The sequence below is a fragment of the Triticum aestivum genome, chromosome 1D (genome assembly GCF_018294505.1).
Source record: "Triticum aestivum cultivar Chinese Spring chromosome 1D, IWGSC CS RefSeq v2.1, whole genome shotgun sequence".
In the NCBI taxonomy this organism is placed as follows: domain Eukaryota; kingdom Viridiplantae; phylum Streptophyta; class Magnoliopsida; order Poales; family Poaceae; genus Triticum; species Triticum aestivum.
The window spans coordinates 316,671,261-316,684,610 of NC_057796.1; the positions used below are offsets into that span (position 1 = coordinate 316,671,261).

The 13,350-nt window shown below is 51.0% G+C and overlaps 1 protein-coding gene across 1 annotated transcript; it reads left to right on the forward strand.

Annotated features, from left to right (window-relative positions):
- Window positions 1–8,002: 8,002 nt before the first annotated feature.
- LOC123169159 (late embryogenesis abundant protein B19.4-like) lies at window positions 8,003–8,948 on the forward strand. The gene is made up of 2 exons (XM_044587014.1): window positions 8,003–8,222; window positions 8,309–8,948. The coding sequence occupies exons 1-2, from the start codon at window positions 8,105–8,107 to the stop codon at window positions 8,650–8,652; spliced, it is 462 nt and encodes a 153-aa protein (XP_044442949.1). The 5' UTR covers window positions 8,003–8,104; the 3' UTR covers window positions 8,653–8,948.
- The last annotated feature ends 4,402 nt before the right edge of the window (window positions 8,949–13,350 follow it).

Genomic DNA, 13,350 nt, shown 5'->3' on the forward strand with positions numbered 1-13,350 from the left:
GCGCAGCCTCCTGCGCCGGCTAGACGCAGCTCGCCACCGCGGGAGCGGGAGTGACTCTACATACCAGTCCACCAAGCACGGTGGCACTGCTAGTACCGCCGGCCACTGTAGTATCCGGATGTCAACCTGCTGCACGGCTGGCATCTGGACCCGAGCGGATCCCCATTCCAGTGGTGCCGCGCTCGGCGCGGGCGCACGCTGAGGAGGTTCGCCGGCGTTGCGAGGTCCTTACGCCCGAGCAGCGCCGATGCGTGCATACGTGCCAGACTCCCCCAACTGGAAGCGCTGGTTTGCGCTAGAGCACGAGGAGGAGTGCCGCGGCGGCGTCCACATCGACCACGACGTTCCGCCACCACCCCCACAGGTTTTGCCAGAGGAGGAGGAGGTGGCGTACCAAGTTGCCCTCGAGGAGGCCCTGCAGCACGCGCGGGAGGCAAGCCGGCTCGAGGAGGACGCCCATTGGGATGGGCTGGAACAAGCCCTAGCCTTGTCGACGGCGGGGGACTCCGTCCACGCCCCGCTTTTTGTCCCGCCGCCGCACGAGCCCAAGGCCGAGCCGGAGCCGGAGCCCACGCCCACATGGAAGCGGTCGCCGCCGCTGCCCACCTGGCCCGCAGAATCCTACTCCTGGACCGGCGAGTACCGTGAGTGGGTGAGCGCGCCTCCCGTCCACTACCCCGCGACGCCGGAGGAGGAGGCGACCCACCTTGAGCGCTAGAAGGTGCATTGTCTCGCCGAGGAGGAGGCCGATGGCGAGCGGCAGATGCGTTGGGAGCAGGACGAGGAGGCACTGCGTTGAGGAGGAGGAGGAACGCGTCCGTCTCGCCGCAATGTCGCCGCCGCAGCAGACGCCGGAGGAGACAGTCCTGGCGGCCTATCAAGCCGCGTTCGGGTGGGTTGGTCCGCCTCCCGTCTTCATCGACCTTATCGACGGCGACAACGACGGCAAGGGCAAGGGCAAGGCGGACACCTAGGGCAGCGTGGGGCCCAGAGTTTTTTTATTGTTTAATCAATGTTTAAGTGGGCTTTGACCGGCGGTTGACCGGTCATTTATGTTTAATTATGTGTTGTTATGTTTATTTTTGGCCACGTCTTTATCATATAATATTTTTCTTTGCACACGTCCAAATATGGGTCTGCCTTTCATTGGACGCACCTGTTGACCCATTTTAAAAAGCAGACGCGTCCATCCAGCTCGTCGCGCGTAAGCTCTGGTCGTCGCGAATGCAGGCACACCGACCCCGTCATGCATCGTTTCCCACGCCCCTAGAAACCTTGCCGCCGCCTGACGTATGCCACCACTGCAGCAGCGGTAGACGTACATGACCCCGTGGCGCCAGTGCGAAGAGCAGGAGGGCGGAGCAGAATGCCGAAGGAGTGGAGCAATGGCAGCAAGAAGCGGCGCCAAGGAGGAGCAGGCAGCAGCTACGGGGTGGATGCATAGCAGGAGTGTCCGACGAAAATGAATGGCAACAGCCACCACCCACCGGCGGGGAGGGGTAGCACCGTACAGAGGCAATGATGCGTACTGGCAGACGGCCGTGGCCGACGGCTTGGCGCACCTGGCAATGGCCACAAGAACAAGCATAAGGATGCGAAACGAGGATACCGTGTCAACGTTGACGGGCCTTCTGGGTTTCGATGTCACACAAAACCAGTTGGCAGTGGTCAAGGGGGGGCAATTTAGCTGTTATTGAAAGTTCACGGCTGTCTTCTGACCGGTTTTGGGGTTGGAGGTTGTAAATTAAGCGCACTCTTTCAGGGTTGAAATATGCACTTCTTTTTTCATTTTATCCTCATCAGCTTGCCATACAAGCGTTGCCCTATAAAAGTCACTTTTCTTTCTAACACCCGCAGAAATGGGGTATAGAGGCATCATAAACAGATGTATAGTAGTTTGACGGGATTGCGCTAAAGTCACCCTACCAACAACGTTTAAAAGTCTTACTTACCAACAGGCACATCGTTTCTCAATTTTTTTAGTAACCACCTTGCAATGTTTATACCTCATTCAAATATGAGGGACATGCATCGCCAAATATTTCAAAGGAACAACACCCAATTCGCAAGTGAAAATCTCTTGATATATGGGAGCTTTATTAACCGACTCCCTAAAAAGGTAAAAAGTCACTGTTATAAAAATTAATAATGAGACTAGAGATTTGCTCAAACACACTTATAATAAACTTGAGATTTCTAATACTATCTCATCATCTTGTAATAGGAAAATAGTGCCATCTGCATATTGCAGCAGATTGACCTCATAGTTTAAATGTTCACCCAACACCCCTTTCACAAATCCATTATTTCTAGCTCTCTCCAAAATAATGGCAAGGGCATCAAGTGCCAAATCAAATAGCAAAGGAGATAAAGTATCACTTTGCCTAAGCCATTTGTGAGTGTTAGAATATATAACCGTATTGTTTTTTGTATAGTTATACGGTTGTATATGTGTAGTCTTTGTATAGGTGTCCGTATATTGTACGATACGAACTCTGCCTTGTAACCTATATATATTGATCAATACAAGGCACCACAACGTGTGGTTTCCCTAATCTTACATGGTATAGAGCCTAAAAACCTAACCCTAGCCTGTGCCGCCCTCCTCCTCCTTCCGCTGCCGCCGAAGCCACCACCTCCTCTCTCGCCGCCGCGCCCACACCGCCGCATCCATGTCGCAGCCCGACACCGACGCGACGAACCAGGCGCTGGCCGCCGCCAAGGAGCGCCAGGACGCCGAGGCCGCCAAGGCCAAGCTGCCTCTCGCGACCGCCGTCGATGGATCCGGGACGAGCACGGGGTCTTTCTCCTTGACCTCGCTGCACGCCTAGGCCGTCGGCCTCCACTCCATCAAAGGCCACGTTCCCGTCAAGCTCGCGCTCGACACCGGCGTTCACCGGCAGTGGCGCACCTTCTTCCGCGCCGCCTGTCGCAAGTACGCCCTCCTGGATCACCTCAACTTCGATGCTCCCGATGCGCCGAACCCGGAGTGGTCTCTCCTCGACGCCACCGTCGTCTCTTGGCTCTATGGGTCTGTCTCGCTCAGTATCCTCGACGCCACCGTCGTCTCTTGGCTCTATGGGTCTGTCTCGCTCAGTATCCTCGACGCCGTAATGACGCCCGGCGACGATCCCCTCGTTGTCGATCTCTGGAACAGCATCAACGGTCTCTTCAACGACCGCAAGATCAATCGTCAACTCCACCTCACGGCCAAGCTCGGCGATGTCAAGATGGGAGAGATGAGTATGGCCGACTATCTTCAGAAGGTCAAGTCCCTCTCCGATGGGCTTGCGGATCTTGGTGCCCCGTTGATGATGCCGAGATGGTGGTCCACTGCCTCAATGGCCTCTCCGAGCAATACGAGTCCGCCGCCGATCTGATCTCCCTCATGCCCGGTATGACCTTCGCGCAGTGCCGCTCGTTGCGTGTGCTCCAAGACATGAAACGCAAAAACCGCCGCGCCCGCAACTCGGACACGGCCCTCTTCACCAACACCGGCAACCCTGGCAAGGCTCCTGGAAAAGGAAAGAAGAAGAAGAAGGCCGCCGCTAGAGTCACCAAGGAGATCATCCCGGCGCCCGCGACCCCGCAGGCTGCCACTCCTTCCTGGCCCTCACCGCAGCATCCCTGGAACGACGCCTTCCAGATGTGGCCCTATGGCCAAGGGGGGCTGCTCGGTCGCGCGTCGCCCGGCTATGCCCCTGCTCCCAGCTACGCGCCCCGGCACACCCCGTCGCCGCATGCGTTCTACGCCCAGAACCCGTACGGCCTTGCTCCCTACGGCTACGGCTACGCCTCTGGACAGCCCTCCTACGGTCTCACCGGCACGGCTCCATCATCACCGGCATCAACTTCGGCTTCATGGGACCAGGCCGCGCTCATGCATCAGTTCCAAACCATGGGGCTGCAAGCACCCTCCAGGGAGTGGGTGATGGACACCGGCGCCTCCTCCCACTTCGCGTCCGATCCCGGTATGCTCACCTCCGTGTCTCCCCCTCCTCCTCTCGTCGTGCTGTCGTTGTCGGTAACGGTTCCACTCTTCCAATCACCGGTACCGGGCATGCACGTCTTCCTATTTCCACCACCTCTCGTCCTCTTTACCTTCGTAATGTCTTAGTAGTTCCTAACATAGTTAAAAACCTTTTGTCTGTTCGTCAGTTCACCATTGATAATCGTGTCTCCGTCGAATTTGACCCTCTTGGTTTTTCTGTGAAGGATCTTCTATCCAGGACCGAGATTCTCAGATGCAATAGCTTCGGAGCTCTCTACTCCATCCGCCCTTCCTCTACCAGCCAGCCACACGCCTTCCTCGTCGTCGATGCAGCACTCTGGCACCGTCGGCTTGGGCATCCTGGGCGGCCCGTCATGGAGTCATTAGCTCGTTCTTCGATTATCCCTAGGGAAAAGAATAAAAGTAGTTTGTGTCATGCTTGTCAGTTAGGTCGTCATGTTCGTCTTCCTTTTTCTTCCACCAATCGTGTAACCACTACTCCCTTTCAAATAATTCACTGTGATTTGTGGACATCTCCTGTTGAGAGTATTTCTGGCTTTAAGTATTATCTCGTTTGTCTCGATGATTTTACTCAGTATGCATGGGTTTACCCTCTACGGATTAAGTCCGAAGCTTTCTCGCACTTGTCGTCCCTTCATGCTTTAGCGCTCACCCAGTTTAGTGCACGCTTGCAGGCTATTCAGTGTGATAATGGTCGTGAGTTCGATAATTCACTCCTCCATTCGTTTGCCCAGCACCATGGAATTGCACTCCGCTTTTCATGTCCATACACTTCGCAACAGAATGGCAAAGCCGAACGCATTATTCGTACTCTTAATGACATTACTCGTACACTCCTTATCCAAGCTAGTATGCCACCTCGTTTTTGGGTCGAAGCTCTTCACACCGCCGTTATGTTGCATAATCGGCTGCCTTCCAAGGCAATCTCGGATCATATTCCTTTTCGTGCCTTACTTGGTGTAGATCCTGCCTATGCTGGTCTTCGGGTTTTCGGATGTCTATGTTACCCCAACACCACAGCCGTTGCTCCACACAAACTTGCGCCTCGCTCTGTGCCATGCGTGTTTCTAGGGTACCCATCACGGCATCATGGCTATCGTTGCCTTGATCGTTCCACCCAAACGATCATCATCTCTCGTCATGTAGTGTTCGATGAGTCAACCTTTCCCTTTGCCTCCACTCCATCTTCGTCAACTCCTACTCCTTCCCTGCACACTTATGATTTTTTGCAGGGTACTGAGCAGCCGGTCTCGTTGATGCCGTTCACCGTGCCAGGCACGGTGACCCCGGACGCGGCCCCACGGTCGCCGTTGCCGCCGCCACGGTCCCCTCCACGGTCGCCGCCACCGACTTCGCCTCGGTCGCCGCCACCGACCTCGCCCCGGTCGCCTGGGGCACGGGCTTCTGCCGAGCGCCCTGCCGGGAGCCTCGATGGCGGTCCTGCTGGGAGTCCTTCTCCTACTACAGCAGCGTCACCACCGGCAACGCCGTCGCCGGCTCCTGCTGCTGTGGATCCACCCCGGACCCGCCGGCCGCGGGCCCCTCCACCGCCACCATCCCATGCCATGGCCACTCGTGCTAAACAGGGCATTGTGCAACCGAAAAAGATATTTGATCTTCATGTCGAGGGTTTATCTCCAATACCGAAGACTTATCGTGGTGCTCTCAAGGATCCAAATTGGCATTCCGCTATGGTTGAGGAGTATGGTGCTCTTCTCTCCAACAACACTTGGGACCTCGTTGATCCACCTCGCAATGCTAACATTGTTACTGGTAAGTGGATCTACCGTCACAAGATGAAGTCTGATGGTTCTTTGGATCGCTACAAAGCTCGTTGGGTGCTTCGTGGATTTACTCAGCGAGAAGGTATCGATTTTGATGAAACTTTCAGCCCGATCGTTAAGCCAGCCACTATTCGAACAGTGCTCTCTCTTGCTCTCTCTAGTGACTGGTCCATTCATCAACTTGACGTCAAGAATGCGTTCCTCAATGGCACTCTCATCGAGACTGTTTATGCTCGTCAGCCTTCTGGGTTCACTGATCCTCGTTTCCCTGATAAGGTTTGTCGTCTCAACAAATCACTCTATGGTTTGAAACAGGCGCCTCGAGCATGGTTTCAGCGGTTTGCTTCGTTCATTGCATCGGTTGGTTTCATTGGCTCCAAGTCCGACAGCTCGTTGTTCGTCTATCGGCGTGGTGCTGACATGGCCTATCTCCTGCTCTATGTGGATGACATTATCCTGACTGCATCTTCCTCGACATTGTTGCACAGTTTGATTGCCTCTCTTCGTACCGAATTCAGTATGACAGATATGGGTGATCTTCATTATTTTCTGGGCATCTCTGTCACACGCAGCAAGGACAGTTTGTTCCTCTCACAGGAGAAGTATGCATTGGATCTTCTTGACAGAGCTGGCATGTTGCAGTGCAAACCCATCTCTACTCCCGTTGATACTACCTCCAAACTTTCAGCCAAGTCCAGTGATCCAGTTGCAGATCCCACCGAGTATCGTAGTATTGCAGGCGGTCTTCAGTACCTCACGTTCACTCGGCCGGACATCTCTTATGCTGTGCAGCAGATTTGTCTTCATATGCATGATCCTCGGGCTAATCATTTGCTCCTTGTGAAGCGTGTGCTTCGCTATATCCGCGGCACCACCGGCCATGGCCTCACTTTGTTTCGACGCAGCTCCAACAAATTGCTGGCCTATTCTGACGCTGATTGGGCAGGTTGCCCTGACACTCGCCGGTCTACCTCAGGTTATTGCGTCTTTCTTGGCACTAACCTGGTGTCGTGGTCTGCTAAGCGGCAGCACACGGTCTCTCGCTCCAGCGCCGAGGCCGAATACAGGGCAGTTGCAAATGTCGTGGCTGAAACATGTTGGTTACGGCAGCTTCTTCAGGAGCTTCATCGACCGGTGACTGGTGCCACTGTGGTGTTTTGTGACAATGTGAGCTCTGTTTACATGACACAGAATCCCGTTCATCATCAGCACACCAAGCATGTGGAGATCGATTTACACTTTTGTGCGAGACCGTGTCACCACAGGCGAGGTCCGGGTTCTTCACGTTCCGAGTTCTTCTCAATTTGCGGACATTTTCACCAAAGGATTGCCATCTCCTCTCTTTTTGGATTTTCGGGACAGTCTTAACATTCGCCGACGCCCGTTTACGACTGAGGGAGGGTGTTAGAATATATAACCGTATTGTTTTTTTATAGTTATACGGTTGTATATGTGTAGTCCTTGTATAGGTGTCCGTATATTGTACGATACGAACTCTGCCTTGTAATCTATATATATTGATCAATACAAGGCACCACAACGTGTGGTTTCCCTAATCTTACAGTGAGTTTTAAAATAAGCATTAATCACATCATTTATTTTGACCCCCACATGCCCTCTCCTCATAGTGCGCAAAGTAGCTAGCTGGGCGCAGCGGAGAACGCCTCGCTTTTATGGTGCGACCGGACGACAGCGCGGGACAACACAGGCGTCCAAGCGTTGTATACGCCCATACCGGACGTTTCCTCGGATAACTGGCTTATACGGCCGTGCGCACACATATGCCCATGCACACGCACGCTCGCACATGTCGTACGTCCCTCCGTAGCCCAGAGCCTTGCATGAGGCAGCCGCGGTACAGCATGGCGAGTCCATGACGCGCAGTCTCCGACCGGCTGCCGAACACCCGAGCATGGCGAGTGCTAGAACCATGATCCTAGCTACGTGCCAACCGGACGACAGCGCGGGACAACGCACAAGTCGCCAGCATTGGCAGCTCATCACCACTTCCTCGGACGACCGTGCACACACATTCGGTGCCCATGCGAGCTACCACGTGTCGTCGCTCCAGAGGCTTGCATGCACGACGCGCGTCGAACGTCGATACAGCAGGAACGGGGAGAGGTACACGCGCCGGCTCCTAGCCGCGCGACGCACCTCCTCGCCGGCTATATAAAGGCGACGCCGATGGCTCCTTCACCATCAGCATCAGGAAATCACAGAACACCAACAGCAGTCGCATACCAAAGACCTACGCCCGCTTACGTACGGTTTCCGTTTAGCTTAGGTCCCAGGCAGCGAGCGCGCGATGGCCTCCGGTCAGCAAGAGAGGTCGGAGCTGGACCGCATGGCCCGCGAGGGGGAGACCGTCGTCCCCGGCGGCACCGGTGGGAAGACCCTCGAGGCGCAGGAGCACCTCGCCGACGGTATGCTTCCTGTACTTGCGTTTCGCTTGAGCGATCTGTGACTTCTGGTACTCACTACTGGCGTTGTTGTGTACGCATTTGTGCAGGGCGCAGCCGCGGTGGGCAGACTCGGAAGGAGCAGCTGGGGGAGGAGGGGTACAGCGAGATGGGTCACAAGGGCGGGGAGACTCGGAAGGAGCAGCTCGGGGAGGGGGGGTACCGTGAGATGGGTCGCAAGGGAGGGGAGACTCGCAAGGAGCAGCTGGGGGAGGAGGGGTACCGCGAGATGGGGCACAAGGGCGGGGAGACTCGCAAGGAGCAGCTCGGGGAGGAGGGGTACCGCGAGATGGGGCGCAAGGGCGGGCTGAGCACCATGGAGGAGTCCGGTGGCGAGCGCGCCGCCAGAGAGGGCATCGAGATCGATGAGTCCAAGTTCAAGACCAAGTCCTAAATAATGTAGGTCAAGATGTCCAGTGTCTAGCTGAGTAGCTAGCTAGTAGTGAGCAAGCTGTCTGCTCATGTTTGTAGTAATGAATAATGTAGGTCAAGGTCAGGTCTTGACGCGAGCACGCATGTAGGCGATCGCATGTACTTGTGATCATGTGTGCTAGTTTAGGTGTCTTAGCTTGTAGTAGTGACCATGTGTTCTTCAGGTGTCCTAGTAGCTTGTAGTAGGTGTTGTTGTGGCCCGTGAGTCAGCTTGCTAATGTATGTGTGTCGTTGTTAAATCAGGTCGTTGTTGAATCAGAATGTGTGCTCTTAAATTGTTCTCTTAGACTGGCTAGAGAGGAACAACTCCCGGCCGCACTGGCCCATGAACAAATGGTTGGCATCGGTAGGCGGCCGCATCAATTCCTGCGGTCCACCAGTCTGGTGTTGCTTCCCATGGCCGTCCTCAAGGAATGGGGCCTTGTTGTGGAATCCATCGGATCTGAATTCGCCCCTTCCCGTTCCAGGCCTAGTTGCAGGGTCTTTCCTCACGAGGGAGGCAGGGAGCTCAGTTGCACGGGTGAGGATGAGGGCCTCGGGTGCATGTGCCACATTGGTCGGTGCATGAGTAGTTGATGTTGGTGTCGGTTAGGGTTTAGGACCATGAATGACATCTAGTTAAGTATTGCAAGAAAATATAGCAGGGCCATGTGACTATTTAAAAAAAATCTAAGTATAATCTCTAATCCATTATCTTTGGAAACAAATTTTTTTTGTAAATTTGCCATGTGCCGACTGCAAACATTTTCAAAATTTGTCATGCTATTTTCCCTTAATTTTCCATGTGATTATTGAGAAAAATTCTGAATCGTGGCCATGATTTTAGGAAACATAAATTTTCAAAAATGGCCATGTGATCAGTATAAACATTTCAAACTTTACCATGTTTGAGAGAACAAAATTTCTTAAATTTTACCATGTGATTATCTTACATTTTTTCTAAATCGTGCCATGATTTGGGAATCAAAATTATCTCATTTCGCCATGCGATTATCTTACTTTTTTTTTTCTAAATCTTGCCATGATTTAGGAATCAAAATTATCTCAATTCGCCACGTGATCACTGCATACCTTTCCAAGTTGACTAATCTTTTCTACAAAATTTGTAAATCTTGCCATGGTTCAGTAGGCAAAAATATCTCAATTTCCATGTGACCATGTCAACTCATTCGTTTGTTTCTATTTTTTTCCCTACATTGTGGAACTTGTTTGTGTGCGAGCTTTTATACACATGCACTCTTCGACTTGTAGTGTCTTTTCTCCTAGATCATGATACACTTCTATTTTTATGTGACAGCTTTATACATATGTGAAGGAACTGATTAACACGGTAAATTTATGCTCTCTATCATGGCAAATTTATGTGTGGCAACTTCTTCTATCCATATGTCTCGAAAAACTACCAGGGCTGGTAACTCTTACAAAAAGGCATCACGCCTTGCTTTATCCCACAAGAATACAACCAATCCAAAACCAGATGTTCACAAACATACAACAATGTTTGAAATAAAAAGTACTACCTACGTTCCTAAATATATATATTTTTAGAGATTTCAATGTGGACCATATACGAAGCAGAATGAGCGAATCTATACTTTAAAATATGTCTATATACATCAGTATGTAGTTTTTATTAAAATCTTAAATAAGACTTATATTTAGAAAATACGGACCATGTACGAGCGAATCTACACTTTAAAATATGTCTATATATGTATCAGTATGTAGTTTTTATTGAAATCTTTAAAAAGACTTATATTTAGAAACGGAGGAAGTACGAAAAAATACGTGCTGGTGCACAACAAAACAAGCCCACAATTGCTAGCATAACTATCAAGCAGAATAAATTACCACAGGCATCCGGGACGCCAACTCCTTGTGCTTCCTGGCCAGGTTGTCGATAGCGCTGTTGGGAAACGTAATAGAAAATAAAAAAGTTCACACCTACGATTACCCACAAACAATATGATGATGCATAATTGATTGTGATCAACGACCATTACTGACTCTGGAGTGCAGCGGAAGTAGACGAGTCGGTGTAGATCGTACTTAAGTCCCTCGAACATTGATGGCGATCCCGCGAACCGCCCTCGAACGATCCCTCGAACTGAAGACCGAAAGCACGGCCTCTCTACTTGGTTTCAAGCGTACGGTCTTCATGATCCGGTAGCTCTTCGCCGTCCAGAGCTAATCGTCGCCGGAGAATTAGAGGGAGGAGACTAGAACCACACAGGGCTTCTAATTATGAGGATTAGAGGTGGCTAGGGCTAGGTCTAATTAGTCTAGGACCAACTAGAACTAGAACTGGATCAACTAGAGGAGGCTACCAAAACTTGTGTTCAATAGGGTTGAAATCCTCTAGTATATATAGGTTATGAGGGGAGAGGAGGGACGCCACAATGGGAGGGAAAGTCCCTCCCCTTTTGCCGGCCAAGGGAGGATCGGAGGAGTTGGACTCCTCCCCCTCTCCAATTCGGCCCCCTTCCTTAGGGAAGGGAGGTACTTTCCTACTTGGGCCTTTTTGGCCCAAGTTGTCTTCCACCTCTTGGCCTTTTTAGGCCCGTTGATATTTAAATTAAATATAAAATAATTTAAACATTTTTAAAGTATTATGTATATAATTTAACATCCCGGAAATATTTTCCACCTATATATATTAATCGGTAATACCCAGTATTACCCGATATCCACCGAAACCCTTCCGGTGACCCTGAAACGCTTCCGGAACCTCTCGGAACTATTTCAGATATTAATGAAACAATTCCACAAATATATTCTCATCACTCCCGTTCCACTAACACTCAGCAGCTTGTGACCCTGTAGGTTCGGTAAACCATAGACATGAACGAAACCCCTTCGTTCAGTGACCGATAGCGGAATCGTGGACATCCATATCGGTCCCTATGATTCCACGAATGATATTCGAGTGAACCTTTGGTTATCATGTGATGTTCCCTTTGCTTCACGATACTTTACAAAACCCGGTGTGCATCGATATCCTCTTGAGTTATCACCATGCTCGCTATACCGTTGCTCCCGTTTACCGGTTTTTCTCTTCTTTCTCGTTAATGTGTTCTGGCATCTCTGTGACTTAGTCACTTGTCTCTGGCCAAACGATGATGGATGTCGTCACAACGAGAGGGCCCTAAGAATATCTCCATCGTCGGAGGACCAAATCCCACTCTCGAGATGTCCGGTCACATGTCAAAGTTTCTGGTGAGCCTGAAAGTTGTCGTTATGATCACCTTGTTACAGATGACGTTTGAGCAACCTCAAAGCCCATCGTCTGGTAGGAAGTGACCGAGACACTCTCATGGTCTGAGGAACTAAAACACATGCTAACACTCCATGTTAATACAATTGAATGCAGACGATATTAACTCAATTCATAACAAACAAGTTTGGGTCGATTCAATATGATCGCTCTTCCAATGGCATAATCTCAATGTTGTTTTAGAATCATCGTTACACTTAACGATATCCTAAGATCCGGAAAACATGATCACCAACAACACTTGAGCTAGTCTTAGAGGCGAGACTAGGAACCTTTATTTTATCCATTTATCATTTCACACGTGCATATGAGTTTTCCACTGAATCACATATTCCAGGATCATAGCACTAGTAGAAAACAGGGCTATGGTCCAGGCGTGAAAAGGGCATTAATCCCGGTTCCCCTACGAACCGGGACCAATGGGGGAATTAGTCCCGGTTCGTGAGGCCAGGGCGCCGGCCGGGCCTCGGGGGCCATTGGTCCCGGTTCGTCTGACCCCTTTGGTCCCGGTTCCAGACATGAACCGGGACCAATGGGCCTCGCTCCTGGCCCGCAACCTCTAGTCCCGGCTCGTGGCTGGAACCGGGACCAAATGTGGTCCTTTGTCCCGGTTTTAGCCACGAACCGGGACTAAAGAGTGGCCTGTATATACCCCCGCCCCTCGATCGAGCAGAGCAGTGCACTGCTCTATTTTTTGGTCGGTCGTGGGAGAGCTTTGTGATGCTCTAGCTCACCTCCTATGCACATGAGGTGTTCGATGAAATGCCCGAGCCACACTTAAGCTTTCTCCTCTCGAAGCTCCTTGTCCAAGCTCCATTTTCCTCAAGATTTGTCTAGGTTTGGCGGTCCGTCCTGTCCCGTCCCCGTCCTCACCGCCGTCGATCGCTCGCGCCGATCTTGTTGTCGGCACCACCGTGGTGAGCCTCTTGTTCTTATCTTCTTTCTAAAAGAAAAAAGTTCTTACTTGTATGATTTAGATAGATACTTGTGTAATTTTCTTACTTTTATTATTGTTTGTTATTATAAAGTGTGATGGTTTTGGTATCCGCCTCCGTCGGCCCTCGTCCTGTCTATGATTCGGGTGTGGTATATATTATCTTTTATAACTATTTGGTTCATTTAGTGTTTATGACAATTAAGCCGTCCAACATGACATAGATGTTTTTATCTAGGAGGTATGTGAACCGGAAATTCCAACCGTCCCTATTGTCGAGAGATTAAATTTAGTTGAAGAAGATAACAAATACCTGAAGAAAAAATTGAAAGGAATTGAGGAGGAGAAAATGAGATTCGAGTTGCATGTTGCGGATGTCGTTGATGATCACAAGATCAAGATGGATGCAATGCGCTTGAAGATTAGAAAGATTAGAAAATATGTCATTCATA